Here is a 26,026-nt window from a genome sequence, read left to right on the forward strand (position 1 = left end):
TATACAGCATGTATCATAAGGGAGGTGGAGAATCAGAAATGTCAACATGGTGTCGATTGTAACACATGAGACGGTGTCAATTGTTACATGTTAAAACCGACTAAAAAAAATAAAATTGTTCATGATAGCGATTCGTTTGAAGAGGATGGGCAAGATAAGGAAACTTTCTGTTTAGTATGTCTTGGCCCTTATCACACAAGCCAAGAAAACTGGATCCAGTGTAGAGATATTGCAAACAATGGGCACTTGTTAGTTGCACTGATGAAGATCCTTATTTTGTATGCATTAATTGTCTCTGAGATTAATTTTATTAGTATTATTTATGAATACTGTTTAATTTTAAAATTAAATAAAATAAAGTTACGTTAGTTCTGTATATTTTTTGTTGTTGTTAATGTTTGTAACAATTGACACCAGTCCTGTTACAAATGACACCAAATAGGTGTCAATAGTAACACTCGACACGTGAGATAATTTTGGGACTATTCTAAAAAACCATCTTTGGCACGCAAATTATAAAATCGGTATAAGTATGTCAAATTGTTACTTATGTTGACAAAAAATAATCTGATAAAAATTACTAAGGGGTTCCTCAGAAAAAAAATACTAAACAATTTTTGTTACATTTGACACCGGTCTCCCCTACTTACCTAATATATATTTTTAAATCCACATGTTTTATAAAACTTACCTCAATGCGGTTTCCTTGTTTTAAAGCATATTTCCTAGAGATTACTTCGCACTGACGTACATTTTACAAGGGTGTATTTTAAAAATGTGCCGAAATTTTACCTACGAGGTTGTAGGACAACGTAGAAGACTAAAAGCAATTTAAAAAATTGTACCTCAAAAACTAATGTCATTTTATTTTTTGACATAGAATTTTTAATAGTAGTTTATTTGACGAGTTTGTGTGTAACTTGGGCCTTTTTTGGCACGCGTGGGCCATTTTAAAACGCTCGATTCACCCGCGTTTTAAAATGTCCTACGCGTGCCAAAAAAGGCCCAATTTACACACGAACGAGTTGAATACAACGTTTTTTTGTTCGACGAGCCCCTTAAAGGCTCCAAATCGCTTAAAACCTGTAAAATTAGCTTGACGTTTCGTTTTGACAAGTTGTGACATTTCTCAAAATCCGTTCACATAGGAGAAAATTCTCAAATTCTGACAGTGTCGAACAAAAATTTGACATTCTCAAGCGCCATTAAAAAAACACTCATTTTGCGCACTTAATACAAAAATAACTATTTCCGAGTTCTACATGAAGCCAGTAGCTCGTGGTTAAAATTATTCCGTGCATTTCAATTACACCCTGTATTTCCAAATAAGAGTACCTATATAAATTAAAAATATAGATATAATTATTGTTTTTTTTTTTGCTAACATCCACGTATTCTCTTAACCAGATGATGGATTTACTCATTAATTTATATCTGGAAGTAGTTTCCAAAATAAAGAAGTAAAAAAGTAGATACTAAACCAATCAATTCGTCCGTTGAACTGTTTTTTTTTTAATTTCAATATAATAACTTAGGTACCCACTTAAAAAACTTCAATCCGAAATTATATGATATTATTAGTGTACATATGAATGTTCTGTAACATTAAGGAATTACATATTTTCCTTTTTTTCAGAATGAGTGTTCTGTCGAGTTTAAACGATGATTTTAAAATTTCAAAAAAAATTTAAAGAGAATACTAATTAATCACTGGCTAGTTCACCATTCTCATTTGATGTGAATAGATTTTGCGAAATTAAATCTTTTCGATCTACAACATAACACCATTTTAAAAGAAAAATACTAATTTTTTATGCAATCTCAAATGATGACAAATTGAAAATCACCCACAAAAATATTTGTTTGTTCAAATCTACCTATCTACAAAAAACTTTTTCTAGAAACAATTGCCCATCCCTACTTTAGACGATAGGGCGTTTATTATCAGCACACATTAATTTGTCAATAACTTTTGTGAAATCTAAAATAAGTCGAAGTTGAATCATCCTTACTAAGATAAGAACAGAATTTACGTTAGCGGATGCTAGCGATTTTAGGAATAGGTGAAAACATATTCTATCCGAAATGAAAAGACCGGGTGCAAAACCGAAGAGTGTTTGTGGGGTGTTAGCTTTCCCCGGATACTAATTTTGTTTTGATTCAGATTTTTTTAAAAGTATGTCTAGTTCCAATCAATGTGTAATACATATAATTAACAGAGTGACGATGAAAATTTTGATGGTAACAGATTTACTTTCGAACCAGGAGCCAGCTTTAAATAAAGTGTGTTTGGTGTCATAATTAAATCATTCTAGACGTGTTCCAATCAGTTTCCATTTGCCAAACAAGCAAGCCACTTTGATCAACACCTTGTACGTAAAATAATTGATTCACAAGATTTGCTTGTGAAGTGTTGACATACATAGATACACTATGGACTGTGATATCATCGTGATACCTCTGAACTTTTAAGAAATCATTACCCATAATGTAAAGATCCGTGTGACTACTAGTATTTATTCTAGCCCAAATTCAGTTCATGTTGTGGTCGTTCTTGAACAAATTGTACTTCTTGTTCCACGTTTACGGACGCTACTATTACATCGTCTGCTAAATCTGGACTCATCATTCTAAAGAATACCTGAGTCCAATCATTATACCTATTGTGAAGACGATTTCATACCGTTTACCGTGATACTAGCCTTTCAGTATTGGCAGTAGATTCACTTGGAAGCAAGGTTGTATAATATACACAGACTGTATATTTCTGCAAGATTGGCCACCCACCTTGGGGTCTTTGTTAATGGTCGACTTTGACCTTGTCTTCGTCCAACATTTCTAGTTTTCCAAAAGCAATTACTAAATTAAGAAAACACATTTTGATCGTGTATGCTCAGTTATTAGTACCACTCATAGCAATATTTCTTACGAGTATACATACTTTGTGTAAGATACTGCGCTTTATGCACTACTGACACTGACTGAACAAAGTTGATGTTTATTGCCTATTCTGAAAGAAAACCTAAGTCAAGTATCAACAGATTAAAATGAATATTTAGCGTTGATACATGTTTTAAGAAGACTTGGTATTTGAATTTAATTTTGGATATTAAACTACTTGCGAAGAAGTCTTTTATCAATATTTTACATTATTCCCTAATTGTTTTGAGTAATTTAAAATTCTTAAATTACGTTTATATACAGGGTGCTTGAAAATTGCTAGTACAAAAAAAAACTGTGGCATCTAGAAGCCCTACGAAATCCAAAAAACCAATTTTTAATTTTTTTAAACAAAAGGGATAAAGTAACCCTATCCCAGCATATTTTACGCCTCAGGCGGGGCAGTATTTTTTAAACCTTGGTAACCAAGCGTGATAATGAAGGACTATACAACAATATGAAAAATAAATATTTTTTTGCAAGATTTTGGCAACTAACAATGGTACTAACAATTTTAACCCAATTTTTAGTAATTTTTATCTCGAAAACTAGAGGGCTTTTATTAATTTTTTTTTTGCCGATGACTTTAACTCACCATCACCAATTGCCAGTATTTTTTTGTACTAGCAATTTTCAAACACCCTGTATAACTTAAAAAGTCAGAAAAGTCGTAAATTTTTTGTCATTAAAGTACCTATATAAAAATGTTTAAAATTGTGTCGATGTGTAGGGGGATTTGTACATACTTACTAATTTTGGTAAACAACATTTCTAAAAAAAGATAACAGTATTGACTATATGGTATATATCATTGTGTCAAGTAATTCTGAGTAAAGGAGATTATGACAAAAATATAGATAAAATATTTGTCGTATGTATTTAGGGGATCAGCAAAAAGCTAAAATCTAGTTTGATAAATGCCATCAAAGTACTAACAATGTCTTCAGAAAATTCGGTGAGTCTTTTCATAACTTGTTGTTAACTACATGAATAGTAATTAGATAAAAGTGGTAGTTGCTTGTTAAAATAAAATTGCAAGATTAAAAGCAAATTAAGATATGTAATTCAAACGAGTCTTAAATATTAGTTTTGTACTTACTAATGCTGAAGACTTATATCTTTAGATACTTTACAAACAGTTGACTTTATTCAGTTAGTGATAATTTTAACATTTTATTTCAGTCACAAATTATTGGAAGTGGTTACTTGGGCACATTGCAAGGAATATGCAAGATCGTAGAAGTGGTAAGTACATAAATCACGTTCTAATTGAAACAATATTAATATTAAATTTTCTTTTAAAACGCAGGTATCCAGTTTTGTAGCAGTTTTATTAATTGCAATTAATGCGTACGGATGGGTGATAAGTCTCTTCGAAGCAGCAGCAATAATCTCAATAATTATTTCTACATTTTTATTAGTAATATATTTGACTGGAACTGTTGAAAAGATACCTTTGTCCTGGAACAGATTTCAATTTTTCTTTCATATCATTTTGGCAGTATATTATGTTATTGCGGTGGCACTAGTTTTTCATTATGGTGGATCCATTGCTAGGTTCATTGCTGGAGGGGTAAGTGTACCGATTTCTTATTTTTCACAAAGCTTACTTGAGAATTAAAATAATAAGTTAATTTTGCTATTGTTATTAAATTTAAATGTACAATATTTTTCAAAAATTTAGATTAATTATTTGTTATTATTACCAATAGATACAATTTGGATGCAAAGTAATTTTTTAAATAAATTTCAGGTGCTGGGTCTTATCGCTATTATAGCACATTTGTTGGACGGATACGATAACTTCAGAAAACAACCTTTGTGTTAGGTAGTGCTTTATTTATTTATTTATTTATTTATTTAGTTTTACCAATGTCTTGTTATAAATACAAATTTTTCACTAAAAAAATTAACGTGTAAATTATAATAAAATCATAAAAATAAAATTTTAGTATTAATTATTATCGTTAAGATCAAAGAATGGTTATTGATTATTTTATAAATTCTACAAAAAGTTTCTAATAAATAAGGTGCTCCACATTTCCTAAATTTAAAAGAAAATTACACAATTATTCTGAACTAACGTTGCTGCCCTCACAAACCTCCAATTTTATCAGATATGTTTTTATCTGTTAACATTGTAAAATATGAAAGCCATTAAGCCATAAATATTTCGATTTTAGATTTATATTTTTTTAATATCAAATAATCTGTACTAAGACGCCAACATGAAAGTCGAGGATGATTGTAGGTACGAGTATATATCCGCCAATAGTAAAAGTACATATTATATTTTTATTACAAAGACAATTAACTAAGGAATTCGTGATAATCTTGTCCTTGTTTTCTCATCAATTACAGTAATTACACTTCAGAAAGATTAAGCCAAGCAGAAGAGTAAATATGTAGCGTATTGGTGTTTTTAATTTAAAGTTATGTTAGGATATTTTTTTTTATATCTCGGTTTTGTTCGGGGTACTCTGCCCGCTCATTGGTCGGCCAATGAGCGTTGCGTTCGTGCCGCGTTTGGTCCCAACTTTTCGATAAATAGGTGACGCTGGCCGAAATTCGTTCGTTTTTTAAGTAAACTGTTCGACAAAACCACTCCCTTTTAGTCATTGAACGGACGCGCCTTCGCTTCTTGGAACTTGATTAATAAATTGTAGAACCATTAGTACCTATACTTTATATTAATAAAGTAGTATTTCTTAGAAAAAGAAATGAGACAATGCATACAAACACTATGTATACAATAAATTTATTAATAATTTCATACACATGTCAGTTTGATGGGCAATTATAAGGTCAATTGTTGTAAACAATGTTGATATAAAATATTAGAAAATCAATACAACGTAAAAACATTAACAAAATAATATATTCTCTTTAACTTTTTTTTTTACAAAAACCAATTCCAACCTCTCAGTGTATACTTTGTTTATGAGCAATATTTAAGATAAAAAGATCATTTTGTACATAGAATATCTAATAAATTACAAAATTATATTAGACCGTTCTAATTTTATCTCACTTTTTATTAATAAATAAATATTATAATTTTCTTAATATTACAAGTAGTTTAGTAAACAATTTAATAATAAATATTTTAATCAATACATTAAAGCTACATTACTTTCAAGTTTCAAGTACTTCAAAGCAACTTTGTCAAATTTCGAATCACACATTATTGAGGTAAGTCTAACTAAAAAACTGGACAAAGAGCCTTTCGAAAGCATGAGTTAAAATATATTAATTATTTGGTCAATAACACTTATCTAGGTACCTATAATACTTTGGTAATGGAATCTCATTTTTGGCAACAATGACTACTAGTCTATACATTTGATATAACATTAAAAAAAACATTCAACTCCTAAATTTTGTAACAACTTTTTAGAGCTGTTAATCTATTCAATACTGAATTGATCTAAATGAAACATAACAAATCTATTTTAAAAATTGTAGCAACGTCTTGAACAAAATTTTATTATAATATAATAGATTTCAAAATTGCTCAAATACGCATATAAACTAGCTATGTACGCTTAATTTAATATAATAAATATATTTGGATAACATGATGAATTTTTGCTACAATTATTACTGTAAAGATTCGTTACCGTGACATTTAAACGACATACCTACACATAATTTGAAATACTGTAAATATTCTGCCTTTATGGTTATTATAACCTACATTTTAAAGTCTTCTTTATGTCGATAATGCTTTCATTTAAAGCAATTTTTCACATCTCCTTACCATATCTCTCTCGTCGTCGTCGACCTTGATAACCTAGGTTTACTTTTCAAAGAACGTTCCCATTAGATTTAGGTGATGCATTAAAGAAACAAATGTTGACTTTCACATGTAACTATTCATCTGGTCAAACGTTCATCGCATAAAACAATGGTTTTTGGTTAGTGTGAGAAGGATTTTGGGGAGATGTGGGAGAAGTCATGGTGCTGCTGGAACTTTGTGAATTTATTGTTGCATCCTGAGAAGGAACACTAGCTGCAGCACCTTCGGGAACACCTCTTTCAAGAAATCGAGGTTTCGTTGGGGAGTTCGGAAGAGAATCTTTTTGCGATGAGAATGTCACTTCAACAGATTGTCGAAAGCCGTTAGGAATTTGCCCGCTGTGTTGACTATCGCTGTCTGTTAATGAAATGCTGTCGGCCGGTGGATATCTAGGAACCGCCGAAGGGAAGCTATGTCTGTTAGTTTTTGTCGCGTAATTACAATCATTCGGCCAGACGGGCCCAACCATTGGCCTATATCGAGGGTTTCCAGGGTAATAATTACATGTCGATGATGTCGCTAGAGGGGTTTGTGTTGATCGAGCGGTGGAAAATTGGCCCGGTACCGGAGATTCGCTTCTAGAAGTCATCAAATGGGGTTGTTGAGATAACGGAATCCTAACGATGGGTTTCAAAGGCATAGGAGGCAACATATTTGACGCATAATGATGCTCATCTACATGCGATGAATGAATCCTTTGTTGATAAATCGGTTCGATATACCTTTTATTGATTTGATTTTGATTTGAAACTCTTACGTAATCGTTTGACTGATAGTAAGGAGCTTGTTGGTAACCTTCAATATGGTTGTAAGGAATATAAACCATTGTTTGATGATAATTTTTAGATAACTCTAAAGGTGGAGGCGACTGAGGTCTTCCATTACGAGTTCTAGGTAACGACTGATAATACTCCGTACAAGCCCCACCTACTTTCACGAAAGAAGAATACGTCTGATTACCGTTGGCCCTATAAACTTCCCTAATGCATCTCTGATTTGTACAATTTTGATAGATATTTTCATCTTGAAGTGATGTAGGTCGATACTGTGGTGCTAAATTTCTAGTCTTGACTTCTTCAGGTACATTTGGATATTGATAATTTGGCATGTTCTGATTTATATTTCGTGATTTCGAATTGTCCACACCGGTCAAACCACTTTCGGAATAATAAGGCCATGCAACTCTGGCAGTTGAAACTGGAGGTTGAAGCTGGTTTTGTATTTGTTGTAATATTTCAGTCGTTGAACCAAATCTTGGCTTAATCCCGCGTACACTAGGTCTCCTGTTAAAACCGTAATCGTCGTGTTCATCATCATCGTCCTCTTTACTTGACTGCTCAGGTTGATACCTGAAGAGTATAAATTATAACAACCACAAAAAAAATTGTACAAAAACACAAAACACAAAACACTTACTTTTTCTTGATTCGTTCAATTCTACTTGCGTCTTGCTGAACAAACATGGCCAATTCGTCACCTGACTCTGAAGCAGAAGGTGTTCCTGCTAGAACGTCTGGAGCAATCTTTTTAGATTCTTCTTCACCATTCTTTAAACCTTCATCTATGTCTTCTAGACTATATTCAGTTCCCACAGAGCTAGCCACAGACGCTCTTTCTCCGACATGGTTACTCATTTGATAATAGTATTCATCAGCGTTGCCCAGGCCACTCACGCAAGCTGTCAATGGAGCCAACGTTGAAAGGAATTGTTTTCTGGACTCGTTCGTAGAATTCACTTTAGAAACCATACCGTGGTTGGCTTCTGCAATTTCGTGAATATGAGAACCCCCATTTCCTAAATCTGGCAAAGAAGGTGCAAGTTTGCAAGTTTCGTTCGTAATGTTGTTTTGTGTATCAGGAATTTTATCTCTCTTTCCGAACAAATCCGTTATTTTTTTATACGTGGAAGACATTGATGATGAATTGGAACTAGCAGTTGACGACGACGATGGGGAAAAACTCTTGTCTGAATTCTTACAGATAGGTTGACTAAGTTCAGGTGAGTTTCTTGCCTCTTCTCCCGGCGGACTTGCCCGAAGCGGTATTTCTTCAGTCTGATTAATATCGTCCACATCACAAGTTAATTGTTTAATTCTTTCTACAAGGGAGTTGTCAGTCTTTTGCACATTCTTTTTGCTTCTCGGTTCGTAACGTATAAGGGAACGCCGAAGGGTGTTGCGTTCAATAGCTCGTTTAATAGACTCATCAGTTTCCCCGCTTTGAATGATTTGTGGGAGTTTAGAACGCTTGGCTTCTTCAAACGCTCGCAGTGACTCCGCAGTTACCAAATACTGATGTATAGATTCATCTTCCGCTTTACCATCCAACTGTTTAGTACAAGGGAAAAGCTGACGCACAGCTGAATTTGGTTTCAAACTGTTATTAGAAATTAGGACGTGGTTACCCAGTTTAAAAGTCAACATCATCTCTGTCGATTCTGGGGATATCGAGCTTTTGCAGTTGTCATTTTGTTTCGTTTGTACGTTACTATTTTCCGTTTTTGTGTTCTCTTCAGACGAATTATCAGGAGCTCCATCACAACTATCGCGTTTATTTTTTTCCGACTCTATGAAACGCACCGAACGTCGATTGCTGCTCTCTTCATCTGAGGCCACATTTGATTCAACGATCTAGAAAAAGATTTTACTTAACTTTATACCAAGCAAAGGCATTCAGAACACGTCGGCACGTTTAAATGTTATATTTCTAACTCTCAAGTTTTAGAACGCAAACTTACTTGTTGTGGTTCAGGGAGTTTGATTGTATTGGCTTCAATACTTTGTTGCTTCCAAAGCTTTCCGCCCTTTAGTATGCCATTGATGGGAGAACCGCCTGGAATTATGTTTGAATTTGAATTTTTCCTTTCTTCCTCAACCTCACGAAGAATCCGTTGCTCCGTAACTGTTGTCATTGTTATAGTTTCTAAGATGTAACGTTGACTATTTGGACTATCTGTGGCAATCATAACAGTAACCTCAATAATATACGAGTACACAATTTTCACCTCAATAAGTTGTGAATTTCAAAATCTAAAGTTAAAATTTGGTTTATGTGCTGTGTAATTAATATTTTTTTCTAACCTGACTAATAAATATATTATAAAAACTGAATTGTAAACATACCGGAATCATTTGGAGGGGTTGTAGGTGTGGTTTGTTGACTTTGGTCAGTCTTTTCCTTCTCTTCTTGTTCTTCGTGATCGGAATTTGCTTCTCCGCAAGCTTCGTTATCCGACTGTGAACCGTCACCTAAAAAAAAAAAATAAATTAATTAAATCATCTCGCATTAAAGAAGCAAAATCTACACGTCAGTAACCGCCGATATTCATTTAAACCGTGCAAGAAAATACAAAAGCTATATTAAGTTGACAACAACAACAAATCAATTGATTTCTGGTCGTGCTACTGAAGTTCTAAATACAATAGGTATTTTAAACCTGCTTGTTCTGTTGAAAGTTTATTAACTCCATTTTAGTCGCAGGAGTGTAATTATAAGTATTGAGGACATTCTAGCATAACTGTTCTATTATAGCACAAGACAAGTGAAAGCAGAAAGAACTGTATGCTAGTTAGTGTCACTGAAAATAAGAAATATTCAGGCTTAAGATAAGTAAGTTTCGAAAGATTTGAGTAGACATTAAAAAAAATACAGAAAAACGAAACTAATGTCCAGAAACGCAAGGCTTATTTAGGTAAGTATGCGGTTATTCTTTTTTCAGAACACAATATCACCGTAGACTTAATTTAATGGTTTAATAAAATAATTGGTGCTACATCGGTTTTATCAGAAATCAATACGGATACGCAAAATCAAAGGAAGTAAATTAAATTTTAAGTTAATTGTGCCTGTGTAATGACAGCGTAGCTAATTGACTCATTTAATATGACCGTTTAATTTGAGCATGCAGCCCTACAAAAATGATTTGTTTTTCTTACAACCGACAAACCAAACTGTTTCAATTTCATATAATTTTTAAAATAATGTTATAATAATTTTATTCATTGTTATAAAAATAGAATTCTCACTCATTCCACATGCTCATTTAGTGTGTTACTCTGCACTGTAAAAAGAAAAACGTTATTATTGCTGCACTAATAATGTCAGACATACCTAATTAGTACTAAAATTACTTGAAATAATTTTAATTTAAACGATTTAATTAAATGAGATTTTTTTTCTAAAATTTACGCTTTAAAGTCACACTTCTCTTCTTCTTTGTGAAAAGATTTAGTATCTTAACAGATTACACATAATGTGTACCTAATCATACGTATTTTATAATAAATAATTAACTCAAATTAACCTTGGAACGATATGCCTATATTTGTGAGAATGTGGGAAATCAGTCAATCCTCGAAATGCCTAGCCAATTTGCACAATGCCCTAACCGGCAGAAAATTTGCGGATTGACTATTGTTTTAGGCTAGGCTGTTTGCAGATTGGCTGGCATGTTTTAGGCAATCTGCGGAATACCGCATAGTTCAGACAATGTGGAAACTGTTAAAACCCTATCCTCACTTTGACTAGAATTTATTAGTCACAATGGCGACTTATAATTATAATAATGGATGCGTATAATGTCTTTCTGACTCTGCTTACAAATTTAAGAGACCAAAAAACTATAACACAAATATGACAGTTAAAGTAAAAAATGTGAATAACTATTTTACATTTTTTTCTGTGAGTATAAGTAAAATATATATCAACATTTCAAGTTAAGTTGTTAAAGTTGAACAGCCCTTCTACAGCATACATACATCAATTTGTGGTTACCTGAAGTTTGTAATTTGTATGAAATTTTAATAATAGAGCGGTGTTGGGACATTGTAGGTAATTACGCCACACCACAACTTTTCATAGACACGAATATTCACGTAAAGCAAATTAAAAAGTACACAAACAACATTTTTATCATACGACATATTTGGAAGGTTTATTTGCACGAAAGATAAGTACACGTAGTATACATATTTGCCTTGAACCAGATAGCTAGGTTAAGGTTCATCTCAATATGAATGAAGCAAGGTTCCTCATATAACTCATATACGCATTAAATTTTAATTACATAACAAATCGTTATACTTCTAATTCTATAAAACATTGTTATTTCAGTAGTATTCCAATCCTTTATTTATCAGCACTCCGCTTTACAATGTTACACTACGCTTTTGGTAATGGTACTAATGCGGCACCACACGGCATGGCCAAGCTACGTATCATGTGGAGCTGTCTTTAGTATCTCTAGTGTCTAAAAACTTGCGTATTCTGAATTAACAAAGATTAAAAAAATCCGAAGAATTATGTATTTTATTCACAGCACTGTAAGAGAAATATTTCAATTAACATGCAATTTAAATATTTATTTGAAATTGCAATGGAATAATTAGCACTAAAATATGATGTATATGTATGTATAATCTCCTTAGATTATTGGATACACGTTTTCAGACAATAAATTAATCAAATTGTTAAGCTGAATTTCTGACATCTTTGCTACAACATCTGTCTGGCTTTGCACAACACATTAAAATCATTTTCATATTAATATATCTAGAGATAAGCTACATGCTAATTTACAAAAAGTTTCAATGTTTAAGACTCCTCCATGAATCTAAAGACAAAGAAGCGGTTAAAATGCGAAAAATGTAAATTAAGGGGGGTACAAAACTTCTTAGGTAACAAAAGAATAACTAATTAAATGGTAATTTTTGTGTAACCGGCATTAGGCAATCTCAATAAAATCAGGATGGTACTTGGTAAACATGTTTCCTACTTCCTTTACCTCCTGACAGTTGAATTAATTAAAAAGGTTGCTGAGCTAAAAGCGTATTCGTGGGGGTGTAACAACTGAACGAGTACATAATATAACAAAACTTTTATTGTCGAAAGGGTTGCGTTGTATCTATAGAAACAAACGGCTACACCCCAACTTAATTTACTTAGCGCAAATATTATAAGCGTTAGGTTAAATGTTTAAGCAATTGAAGTCCCAAAAGCTGCTCAAATTTCATCACGCTTGTATTAAAAGCTAGTTGTGTAACTCACTGTATTCAAAACAGTACTAAAATTAACACAAATCGTGAAATTTGTAATTTCTTAAAATAGTACTCTTCAATAAATAATTCTTATTGAACGACCCATCAGCACATGTGCACATTTGGTTCGTAGCGCCGATCCCTAATCAAAAATACAACGAATCGGCGTAATACATACCTGATCTTTTTCACAGAATTATTTTTAAAATTCTGTGAAACGTAAAATATATTTAGCAGCATAATATTTGCTGGAAATTCTACCTACGACTGCTATTTTAAAAATATTCTTTATCCTTTGTAATAAAATATTTTCTTTGAATGAAATGCAAACGAAAAATTTTAATTTCAGTAAATTACGAATGTTTTCCGTTTTCTTGACAAGGCAAGGAGTTTTACTACATCATTTTCAACATCTTGCTTTCAAGTCTCAATTCGCGCACTAATAATATTTTTCTCTCGTCTGGGTTACGGGAGATAAAATGTTAAATTTCGCATGCAAAGGAGCTCGAGAATTGGTACCCTTACACCTCCCTATCTTTGAAGCACAGTTGAGTAATAGCAACAAAAATTTTTGTAACCCTTAAGGTACATGCTTGTTTCATTTAACATTATCAAATAAAGAACGAAATTACATGATTATCTTATACAGATAATGTACGATTATTATCGGGAACGGAAGTAGACCATTGTTGGTTATTGATAACGCAGGTGCATGTAAATGGAAAAATTGGAAAATAAAATTACTGTCATTTGATTCATCTACAAAATATTATTTATATTCAATATTCCAAGTAATTTTTAATTTAAAAAGTTTCAGTTTGGAATCAAATAGAGAAATGTGATTAATTTGTCAATCATTTCCCAAGTACATATTTAAAGAATACATATTCATTTTGCCTAAATGTATTTTACTGTATAGAAAATATAAACTTGAATAATATAATATGATATGAACAAGTACAAGTATGTACAGAGTTTTAATAGTACATATCTACAATAATTGATGAATGAAACAAGAACACTTCAGAAATGATGTCCATTTTTATTTTATTTTAATTTCTTGCATGTCCATTCGTATTTATCAAAGCAAAAGAATAGACTCTAATCGTACATTATTCTTTGTTCTCATGTTCAAATAAACAAAACATTAAGCAGAGGTTGCGATGATCTCGCGAATTCTTCACGAAAAAGATTTTATTGCCTTCAGATTGATCCACTTTTTGCTACTGTTAGGCTTGAAAAACACGATTTCCCGTCTTACTTGATTTATCTGTCGGGAATTTCTTCCACAAATAGCTACCGCTATATAAATGACCTTAGGTAATAAATAACAACAAAATAAATAAACAAGATCAGCACAAAATATTCAGTAAATTAGACAAGAACTGATTGTTTCACAAATTAAATGTTCAGCGAATCACATTCTTCTTCTGTTACTTCCCCTAGTCATTAAATAAAATTATTTTTAATTACGTTAAAAGTGTTTCCCACAGAAGATTTCTCACATTTAATTATAATTACAATCATCCCAAAGAAAAGTTCTTCTCGTTAATATTAATAGATATAAATCAGATTGTGTTTCTGAAGTCTGAAGTTGAGGAAGGTTATAAATGTATCTACGTACATTCATTGTCTTATTCACTCTCTCATAAAATTAAAGCTGAAATACAGCACTGCAACTGCCATTAAATCCAAGATGAAATAAACAATTGTTGTGATTTGTTATAATCATTTTATTTGTTATTAAAGTATATATAGTTATTAGTTTAAAGATTACATATGACATAAATTGAACAGTTTTTGTCTTAGAATTGTTAATATTATATGAAGTGCAACAGTTGCACCTTGTTGCACCACTCAAAGCATACCGTTTTTGTGTTACCACAAGCAAGCTAACTAATCTTTCCAGCAGCAACACTGGCGTACTTGTTAATTTAGTATTGGACTGCCAAATAGCAGAAAGTCACTATTCCATGCTATGTTTTTTCATATCTTAAAAAAGTGATTTTCCAATAAACGCCGCAAGCCATAACTGCGTTAATTAATAGGCATTTTCGGCAAACAATATAATTCATAGTAAAAGGTCTTATACGAGTATGTGCTGTAAACATATAATTGTGATTTTTTCAATATTAACTTTAATGCCACGCGATTAAATTGTTTTTTCAAATTGCCACATATTAGCATGTATTTTCGTAATACGTAATCTTGAAGCGATTTTCTTTCTGAAGTCAATGATATTAACAAGTTGACTGAGGTCCAATATTCAATAGAAAAAATATATTTATCAACATTCAGTTGGGTCTTTTATAAACATTTTTAGTGTGTCGTGGAAAACATTTAAAATGTTGGAATATTTACTAATGCGTGTTATAACGCCTTGTTGATCAACTGAAATGGAAATTATCAAATAATTAATTAATTTATTGACCATCACATTATTGACTGTGTTTTGTTTGTTTTCCAAGACACACTTGAAAATTTTATAAGAACCTCAGCTTAATGTAGATAGACTTTTTATTTATTTTTGCTTTTGAAGTAGCAGTGGCTGGACGCGGTTGAGGGCGTGGTGTGACAACTCTACAAAGTTACGTTACGTTAAAGACATCAGAAATAAATCCACTCGAACGTTTTCCTTCAAACACCCTGTACATATCTATGTAATAATACTGACGTAAAATGTATTAATTAATTGAATAGGTATGAATACATATGATAAATAATTATTATAATAATTATTTTAACGAATATTACACGAGTTTTTGTATTTATAAAAAAATTAATTAAGCGAATTCATTATAATTACTTTTCACGTTACAATGAATATCAGTGTGAAAAATGAGGATTTTACGTACAAAAAAAACACTCCTTAATTGAGAGAGCTGTATTTTTTGTTGATTCTCAGTTTGCGTAGTTAAAGTTAATAATAAGGTGATGAATACATTTTCACTTGCAAAAGTCAACAACTTTTTTATTCAAATTTCAACACTCGTTATCATAAGATTTCATTTCTTGAATAAAATAAATGTGTCTGCCCGTACCCCAAGGGTAAAAAATAATTGGCCATTTAAGGATTTCTGGTGTATTTAGTGGTGTGCGAATATTATTTATTATACGATAGTGGTTCAAATGTAACCTGAAATTTTGTTATAGATAAAAATTTATTGGATCGAGATATTTACAAATCAATGCTACTTTTCTAAGTACTCTTCTTTTAACTCTACATAATCTGCTGTCCCCTTAGCACCTTCATAACACCCTCTTTACTAAAGGTTTTTGGTTGCGTTTCAAGTCAGTTTTGTAGAATTTTTTTTCATTTCACTAAAATTTTCAAATTCAACGCCACCCAATATTTTGAAAATCGTAAGGTGACGGGTTGGGACTGAAGGAGGATGTGGAAGCGTCTTCCAGTAATCTGTCCAGTGTCTCCTATCTCCTAGGTCAACTGTGTATATGTGGGTGTGCGTTTTGACAAATTACATTTGTGATTGATGGCTTCATTTTTTATACAACAGTTGAGTATAATAAGGAGCATTAATTGTACGTTGGTCCATTATAAAAATCTTCAGTATCCCAAAACACGGCGACCATTGATTTCAGTAATAAAACTTCGTAGACGTTTTGCGTGGGACAAATTTTCGACGCGTGTTAGACCACCTTTAAAATTTTTTACCCAGTGGAACACTTTCGGTTTTGACAGAGTTTCTTTTTCAAACTGTTGGCGCGTTTTTCAACGAATCTAATATTTTCGTTTCAACGAAATCTAACAATAATCCGTTGTGCACCAGAAGTATCTCGTCGTCATTGTAACCACTAGACAAAAACAATTGCAACGGTAATGAGAATGACAGTACACGGGCTTCTATGTACATAGTTCACTGCATATTCAAAAAAAAACTTCGGGAACAAAATTCCCAAATAAATTTTAACTCTCTTTATTTATCGTGTTGTTATACGGTGTGATAAAATATAATTCAACGGTATCTCATACAAATCGTCGTCGTAAGAATGATCAGCTGCAGAAAAATGGTCCTGAAATTCTCCAGCCAATAAAATTAAATTTAAGAAAAGACCTACGAATTTTGGTCAATACTCAATGACTTAATGTTTTTTTTATATCATGTTATGACAAAGTCTAGGAAAATTCAAACAATACATTCCACATCACAGTTTTTTATTTGTAATTAATTAGGTAAGTAGGTACCCATGAACGTGGTTTTTTAACAACAGTTAATAAACAGCAATCACTAGGGCTAAATCTTCAATACTCCAAAACCGACACTGTGGATAGCAGCCATGAAAGTGTAGCTCTTGTGAGTTGGAGCGTGGTCCTGATAGGACGGCACACGATTGTTCCTTTCTTTTGAAAATTAATTTAGCATAATATCTCCCTTTTACACTCTCAATCAAAAGCACTCCACTGGATTTCCAAAGACTTTTAGCATAACTTTTCCTGTACATTACACTAAATTTCGAAAAGTTGAAGAACTCCTGTGTCTCTGCTCTCTACATTGGCGTCTTGGTGCTTCTATTAAAATAATGAACCTAAATTCAATCGACTTTAACAAGTCTTTTAAGAAATTGATCTGAATCCTGGTCTATGATTGTTAAATTTGTCTAGACAGTTATTCTATTATCGAATGAACTTCTGATCTACAGCAGTACGGAAAAGAAAAAAATACACTGTAATTAGTCTATTTATAGTGTTTGTTTGTTACGACACATTCACAAAATTCTCTAGCCACTTTAGAACCTATGCTTTTCATATGAAGGTTCAGATTTACCTATTAGGTAAACTTACTTTACGTCATCATAGATTGTTTACGTTGCAAAACTCATTTTGCGGAGGTATTAACTCGCATCTCGATTATATCCAATTAAAAAAGGTTAAGCTGCATTGAATAATTGATCGAATAATTTTAAGACTAAAAAAAGGCACCAATTAAATTTCATATAGGATACTGTCAATAAAAGACCATTCGTTAACAAATAGCTTTTCATTTATCAATCACAGCCTTCTGCGTCAGGGACAATAAATGATGAGCCACTCTCGTATGTTGGTTTATGAAACCTGTTGTCTATTACCTGCGACACTTGTTGAAAATTATTGAAATTTATGATGTGGACCATGTTCGAACAATTGTTGTTGAAGTAACTGATTAACTCAAAATTGAATCCACTTGTATACAACAAATAAACTAACAAGTAGTAGATTTTTAGTGTGCTACTGTCAAATTAATTTGGAGGACAAAGCCTGCTTGTTGGACTTGTTTCAGTAGAACGGAACTGGTTAAAGGTTTAAAAAAATCTTTTTTAAGGTTTCACGTTTATTGTTTTAGAATTTTTGTTACAGTTGGAAAATTTACAACGATGGATATAAATAAAAACCAATATAGTTTTATACCAACTCTAAAATCTTAAGTCTAAAATCTAAAATTTCAGGTATATTCTGGTAAAATTGTACTGAACTCTGTTTCCGTTAGAATTTTTGGAGGACCATAAGTACTCGCCATAACTATACTGAGTCAAGTTACTTAGCAAAATTGACAAAAAAATTAACAATTAATTCTAACAATTTTAAAATTTTAAATTTGAAATTACTGATCACTACTTAACTACAAACTTAGAGGTAACAGATAAAATGTATTTCATTTATTGTAGACATATTTTTTGCCTGACTGCTAAGTTCTTAAAATTAAAAGATTTGTGATCCTTTGAATCAAAACATTTCCTGAATATTGTTCAATTCATCCTGTTTTTTCTTCACATTATTAACATCTATAAACCGCCTAATGCTCGATGGCCAGACATACTTAACTTAAACTGCCAACACCCAGCAATATTTATTGGAGACTTCAATTGTCATAATAATCAATGGGGTTATGCAGACAACGATGAAAACGGAGAATTGTTACTTAGATGGGCAGAGTCACATAACTTACATCTAATATTTGATGCTAAAGATAGGAAGAGCTTTCATTCTGCACGGTGGCAAAGGGACTACAACCCAGATTTGTGTTTTGTGACTTCAAATAACAATGATGAACCTTTGCAAACATCACGTTGTGTGCTAAATGACTTTCCCCATAGCCAGCATAGGCCAGTATTAATAACTGTCGGTATACAGATTCCGTTATCCCACACTATCCAAAAACCACGTTGGAATTTTCAAAAAGCTGACTGGAAAACATTTCGAAATCAAGTAGAACAAACCGTTCGTTGGATCCCACCAACCAGCAACAATTATCAAAGATTCGTAGGAGCGATTAAAAGTGCCGCTAAAAAGTTCATTCCAAGAGGATTCCGGAAAGAATATACAACATGTTGGTCGAGTACTACTAATAATCTGTTTGACAAATATCAAAAAAGCCCAAATATAGACACAGCGGATGAATTATTAAAATCATTGAATAACTCAAGAAAAGAAAAATGGAACAAACTTATGGAAAACATGAACTTCACTCATTCTAGTCGCAGTTGTTGGTCTTTACTTCGAAAACTAGGAGCGGCTAATGAAACTACTAGATCTAAATCTAATATTAGTCCAAATTCGGTTGCTTCTCGTCTGGTTAACGTCTCAAATTCTATTAAATTAAACAAAAGGGAAATTAGAAATATGAAACGGAAATTATATAAACAAAGAAAGTCAGCATTAACATCGGAAATACTATCTCGTCCATTTAGTGTAGAAGAGATGCAAGAAGTAGGTAAAACACTGAAGAACAGAAAAGCTGCGGGTTTTGACGGCATCTATCCTGAATTCATAAAACACCTGGGACCAATAGGTTTAAACTGGCTTAGGTCTTTTTTAATGACATAGTTTCAACAGGTAAAATACCAAATGAATTCAAGAAAGCAAAAGTTATTGCCATACTAAAACCCGGAAAACCCGCCAATGAAGCTTCGAGTTACAGACCAATCTCTCTACTCAGCGTATGTCATAAATTTTTGGAAAAGCTTATCTACAATAGAATTTCACCAATAATAGAAGAACATCTTCCAATAGAGCAAGCAGGTTTTAGACCAAACAGAAATTGCTGTGACCAGGTGCTGGCCCTAACATCTTATATCGAATCTGGCTTTCAAAAACGTCTAAAGACTGGAGTTGTTTTTGTTGATCTCACCGCAGCCTACGACACCGTCTGGAAAGATGGACTAATACATAAATTGTATAATGTAATACCTTGTGGAAAAATGGTCTCACTCTTAGAAGATATGTTGTCTAACCGTCAATTCAGGGTTTTCGTTGAAGACAAAAGCAGTAAATTTCGATTTCTCAACAATGGTTTACCTCAAGGCTCAGTATTGTCACCAATCTTATTTAATTTATATACAAGTGATTTACCCCCAACAAATTCCCGAAAATTCATCTATGCTGACGACCTAGCAATGGCTTACCAACATCACAATTTTGAAAATGTAGAAAACCGACTGTCAGAAGATTTAATACCTTTGAATAAATATTTCAGAAAATGGCGACTTTGCCCAAATCCTCAAAAGACAGAAGTTTGCTGTTTCCATCTCGTAAACAACCAGAAAAATAGAAAACTGAAAGTAGTCTTTAACGAAACTACAATTAAGCATAATTATTCTCCGACATATCTAGGAGTAACTCTTGATTCATCTCTAACCTTCAAATTACACATCGAAAAGTTACGACAGAAACTGAAAACGAGAAACAACATTATACATAAACTCGCGGGCACAAGTTGGGGAGCGAATGCACACACTTTACGTATCACAGGACTAGCTCTAGTATATTCAACGGCAGAATATTGTTGCCCTGTCTGGAAGAACAGTGCACACGTGAACAAAATAGATGCTCAATTGAATACCACACTTCGAATAATAACGGGTACTTTAAAATCTACTCCAACACCATGGCTACATGTCCTAGCGCACATTATTCCGTACGATATTAGAAGAAAATACGTAACAAAACGAATTTGGGATAAATTTCAAAATTCACCGAACATGTACTCCATAACACAAGACATGGCAAATTTACCACCCTTTAGATTAAAATCGCGTAAACCACTTTGGAAAGAAGAATTTCTCATGGAACCATTTTCCAAATCTGACTATTGGAAAGCAGCCTGGCAAGACGTAGATATTTTCAATAAAAATCTAATTGAGGATCCTACAAAACAACTTCCGGGATTTGACCTACCTAGGAAAATCTGGTGTAAATTAAATCGTTTTAGAACCGGGCATGGCAAATGCAATAATATGTTGTTTCACTGGAACATTCGTGAAAACCCTTCTTGTGAATGCGGTGCAGAAAAAGAAACCATCCAACACATTTTGGAAGAATGTCCCCTTACTAAATTCCAGCAAGGTTTCTCCAAACTACATCTACTTACCGAAGACGCCCTAAATTGGCTACAACAAATTAAAAACATATAATTTACCATAATTATTTTATGAATTTCGAATTTTAATTGTAATTTTCTTCATACGAATATATATATATATATTCAGATATCAAATACGTAACCAATATTAAATTATATTTTTGCAGACATACGAAACCTTCATTCATGTTGAACGTAATAGAAATTTACTTTTGTAGCGGGTTATATAAAACACAGAGATATCAGTACAAATCAAGACGTTGTAATTGATATATTTTTAGATGATACAAAAGAATAGTTCTCCGTCTCTTCAACAAAACATTTTCTTCAAACTCTCTAGTTTTTGCGAAATAATTTATTTTGCAACGAGACGATAGTGAACAAACATTTTTGGTATCCTAAACTTTTAAAATTGCACTGTTAAACAACGTTAATAAATATCGTTCAGATCGTCTGTTAATTACGATTTCTTAATTTTTAAACCTGTTGATTTTAAATGTAATGAAACTATCTTCCAGTCATGAAAAAATCTGTACATATTTATTAATAAAACAGTAATTATTTATTAAAATTTAACATAAAATAACATTTTTAATTTACAATGCGAAAATTTCCGATAATAATGCGGAATCTGGAAAAGTGCCCCGAATGCTTGCAGCGTTTCCAAGTTGAATGGCAAGGGAAATCCTCTCAAAAAGGAATTTCTTAGATTTTGAATCCCCTGATTCCGCGATAAGTCGGTCTCCGATGTGATTAATGAAATCTATTGTTTCTTTGCACCAAGGGCCTAAGGTTTCAAAGGCTAAACCTTTAAATATGTATTTCGAATTTAAATTGAAATAAAAAAATATCCACGATGTATAATATCGTAGCTGATCCACTTTTTCATTAGCCATTTTAATCCACCAATAGAATTCCCGGTTGTACCTATAATAATAACAAATATGTTGAACTTCGTCAACACATGATTAATATTAGGATTTTAAATAGACTTACGCCTAGAAACAAGGCTCACATGTGGCGACTTTTCTTTCAATTATTTTGCTGACTAATTAGTAATTACTGTAATGACTAATGAGACTCGGGGCGCTTTTTGAAATCAGCCACGAATGCCACGATATATAGGTACAGGTAAAAGCATCTTGACTTATTGCGGTGTTCGGTTCCGCAAAACAAATGACTACGTAAGTTTCTTTTAAATTTTTAAGCATAAAGCCACAACCTTTTCTTTACGATAAAAACAAGCTTTTGTTAAACCCGGCTTGATGGGGGTGTACAAACCTAATTAAAAAGAAACATTTGATCCCCTTTTTGATTGACACTTGTCGCTGTTTAAGTGCTTTAAAAGCCTTCCCGCTGCTCTCCCAAATCATCTTACGAAATTTGAAATCTTAAATTATTCAGCAGCGTACCTAATTGTTACACTTTTACAACCCTCTCACTAAAAAGCGGAGAATTTGCACATGCCGCCCTAAAAGTGATAAATGTAGAGAACCATTTATCCAAGACTGGGACTTAACCCGTATCATGTGTATCGCATTGCATACAACTTAGCACGTCGCCTCCTGGACAGAACAATGAGCATCGCCGTCGTTCACTTTGTTGGGCCGCCCGTACTTCCGGTTATGAATACCATCACTAGTTGGATTATTTGTACACGCAACTCAGGAACCATGACATTCACACAATTTTCACGGTATGTTGGCGTTTGTTATTAATAGATAATGTGCTTTCGTTATCTTTTACTTTCTGGAAGAAGGTGCATTCATATTTACAGCAGGTGTCTACGCTGTACTCGTTCATTCGTAATGAGTCTGAAATTCTCAGGACGGAATCAAATTTTATGGTTCATGTGATACCACACCATGCATAAATATGTTTCACAGATTAAGTCAGGTATGTGTGAAAGAAACATTTTATTATCACGCATTACAGCAAGTGTTAAAATAACATTTAAAGGCCATCGGACAACATGAATTGTCTTCTTAAAAACTCAGTGAAGCGTATACACAGATTTACATTTTATAAGCAAAAGTTATTGACCTCTGGTAATTACCTGCGACGAAAACAGAAATTCGTTGCCAAAGCGACGTAATTTTGGTCGTTTTATTCCATACTTATAAATTTCGTTTTGATATCCTATTTATCAAATTCTCCAGTCTGTTTCACTGTGAAGGCGTGGAACTGTATTGCGTTGAAATTTGGTACTTGGCTAATGTAGCAATAACATTCATTTGAAAATAATTACCACGGACAAATTTTGATTAGAAGACCACCCTAATGAACTGATATAAATGCTATTTTCTGAAAGCCTCCCCAATGAACAGGGTTACAGGTTTATGAGGGTCTCTGGGAAATTTGAAAGGTAATTATTATAATATTCGTATTGAAACCAAAAATGAAAGTTATTTATCTAAAGATGGCATAAATTGCATGAAAAAGTAAATTATTGTTAAATTTTAAGAGGTTCAGTGTAATAATTAAAAAGAAGTAAGAAATCAGAAAAAATATAACAAAATAGGTATGAGTGCTTGATCGTATCTTATAGGCAAAGACTAGAAAAAGAGAAATCACGTCAAAAATATTAATAAAACACATTAGCTGAGTTCCGCATTGGAAACAGTACCTAAGTGCGTTAGGGAAGATCTAATATACCTACTTGTAATGGATTGAGCCGTTACTTAACAGCATTCTAATAAACACAGTATGAAAAGAAATGGAGATACAGAAAATAAAAAAATATTTTTTTTTGTGTGGAAAGGAATTTTAGAAGAATTTTAAGTTTTGCAGTTCAAATTCCCACCCGAATATTTAAAAAAGTATACATTTTAGTGTGTGTAGAAAGGAATTTTTCACATTTATTCATTTATTTTATTCTTTTTCCACACTTACCTATCTACAAGTCAATCGTTATTGTAGACCTTACGGTTTTTAGAATCCTGACAATGCTGGGAATAATGAACTGCATTCTCACGTGGATTAATGGCATGAAAAAGGCACCTAATGCATGCCCAACGAATCTACGTAAAACCATCGTTAAATTAGGGTTTTGTCGAAATTACCCACGCCAGTGTTGCACTACTAGGTAATTTATCTATGATGAAGTTTTTAATTCGCATTAATGAAGTGATTTTTAATTATATTTACCACTAGAAGTACCGCACAATTTCACTTTACTTCGTTCTAAATAAGCTGCAACTATCTACTGCGAATAAAGAACAGAAACCGTAGAAGTTAAAAACTGTGTCAAGAATAAAGCTCCTCATGTACGAACAGATCCTAATTAAATTACTATAAGTATTTATTAATACGTTTAGATTATCAAGTAAAATAACTGTGATGCGAATTTGCAAAATTCAAAAACAAGTTCCATGCGTGGGTTTCAAACACTAAGACAAACAACAAGGATAATGATCCAATTAACGTTGTCAACGCCTGTTGGAAAACAGAAGTCAAAAGGTATTATTATTTAATCCTGTAGAATGTAAATTTTGATTAAAAAACTTTACTCAAAAGCGAATAATTTTATGGCCACAGCAATCTCTTAAACTCACAAAAAACTGCTTTCCTATATGTCCTATATATGTAGCTAGGTACTACTAGGATGTATTATGGATCAATTCAAAAGTGCTTTAAACCACAGGATAAATTAAAAGACAGTGAGGTTTCGCAATGTTTTGATCGTTGTATATTATTTAAGTACCACATTTTTATTGCGTGCTAACATTAGCATGAATTAAGTGGAGACAAACAGTGTTCAATTACATAAGAGGGAAAGTTACAATTAAAAATTGGCATAATTTGCAACGACCGGTTTCGCTCTATTTCGCACCCAAGTCACATAATTAAGATAAATTGAATACAGCAATTACTTTAAATACAACAATCAATCGTTTGTTATGAAGAATTAATACGACAATGTAGCTGCAGGTAAACTTACTCTTTTCCTCCTACTGTGACTCACTAAATTATAATTTTGTTTCGTGTAGTACGCAAAAGACACTCACACACTCACTTCTTAAGGAAAACTGTAGGTGTTTAGTTTTTGTTTTACCAAAATCGTATTCAAAATCAGTGACCCGCAGAAGGTAACTGTAAGGTGTACATTTCATCAACAATACACAGGTGTCAATTTAAAATTTCTTATCAATGAGATAGTGTACGATGAAATTGTCGTAGAGCTTCTATGAAACAGTTACGGTGTATTCACCACAAATGTAACACAATCAACATTGTTTTTTATGTAGGTGGATTTCCTATCAGAAGAAGGAAATCACAATGCGCTTTCACCAACTTTTTTATAGCACTGTTTATGGCAAAATGCAAAAACACTCGATGATGCATTGAAAATAAGTCAACTTAAACTATCATCCTGGACGGATGACAATCAAGTACTCACTCACTCTCCTGTGTAATATTGTCCATTGTCTACTAAAATAAAACGACATATAGTTAGAGAGAGTGGCAGCATATTATCACATCTATATTCTCCACGGCACGATAATCTTATTTTAAAATTCAAATGGTTAGTCAATGGAGAACATGTAATTGCTGTTTTACATTTTCCTTGGCGGATGTTTCCGTCTAAAATTGCATAATTAATTAAATCGACAAATAACTTGGTACTATTTTGACATCATTTCCAAACCTATGTTTACGTTGTATCCATTAAGTAAATACGTACTTGAACTTGTCAATTTAATTTAAAGTTGTTGTTTAAATTTAATTTAAAAAGTACATATTAAATTTATTTAACACCTACTATATATTTATTAATTTATAATTTTTTGGATAGTTTGGTCACTGGATCAAAACAAGAAACTATCAAATCGAAAAGTGTTGCATATTAACATCTGCATCGGTAATAGTACGAACGTGCATTGACAATAAATGTCCAA

General features: G+C 32.5%; 2 protein-coding genes and 1 long non-coding RNA gene across 5 annotated transcripts in view; 1 reads left to right on the plus strand and 2 right to left on the minus strand.

Annotated features, from left to right (window-relative positions):
* The first annotated feature begins 3,738 nt into the window (after positions 1–3,738).
* On the plus strand, positions 3,739–4,886 carry LOC138132352 (proteolipid protein 2-like). The gene is made up of 4 exons (XM_069049853.1): positions 3,739–3,895; positions 4,123–4,185; positions 4,250–4,513; positions 4,694–4,886. The coding sequence occupies exons 1-4, from the start codon at positions 3,878–3,880 to the stop codon at positions 4,766–4,768; spliced, it is 420 nt and encodes a 139-aa protein (XP_068905954.1). The 5' UTR covers positions 3,739–3,877; the 3' UTR covers positions 4,769–4,886.
* Positions 4,887–5,682: 796 nt separating this feature from the next.
* Positions 5,683–26,026, minus strand: part of LOC138132334 (uncharacterized) — a 49,790-nt gene continuing 29,446 nt past the window's right edge. For all 3 annotated transcript variants that reach the window (XM_069049825.1, XM_069049827.1, XM_069049826.1), the window contains exons 3-6: positions 9,862–9,987; positions 9,477–9,691; positions 8,156–9,369; positions 5,683–8,088 (exon numbers count right to left, since the gene is read on the minus strand). In XM_069049825.1, the coding sequence (XP_068905926.1) occupies positions 6,825–8,088; positions 8,156–9,369; positions 9,477–9,691; positions 9,862–9,987 (2,819 nt within the window). In that variant the 3' untranslated portion in view covers positions 5,683–6,824. The remainder of the gene's footprint in view (positions 8,089–8,155; positions 9,370–9,476; positions 9,692–9,861; positions 9,988–26,026) is intronic.
* Positions 19,116–25,583, minus strand: LOC138132353 (uncharacterized). The gene is made up of 3 exons (XR_011160056.1): positions 25,069–25,583; positions 19,979–22,055; positions 19,116–19,929 (listed from the first exon to the last, which is right to left on the minus strand). It is a non-coding gene; the product is annotated as an uncharacterized lncRNA (long non-coding RNA).

This window comes from Tenebrio molitor, chromosome 5 (genome assembly GCF_963966145.1).
Source record: "Tenebrio molitor chromosome 5, icTenMoli1.1, whole genome shotgun sequence".
NCBI classification, from domain to species: Eukaryota; Metazoa; Arthropoda; class Insecta; order Coleoptera; family Tenebrionidae; genus Tenebrio; species Tenebrio molitor.

Excerpts from the sequence above, each read along its gene's own strand:
- LOC138132352 (XM_069049853.1), top strand. Across the intron at positions 4,186-4,249 it reads TATGCAAGATCGTAGAAGTG|GTATCCAGTTTTGTAGCAGT; the intron begins GTAAGTACATAA and ends TTTAAAACGCAG. Across the intron at positions 4,514-4,693 it reads CTAGGTTCATTGCTGGAGGG|GTGCTGGGTCTTATCGCTAT; the intron begins GTAAGTGTACCG and ends AATAAATTTCAG.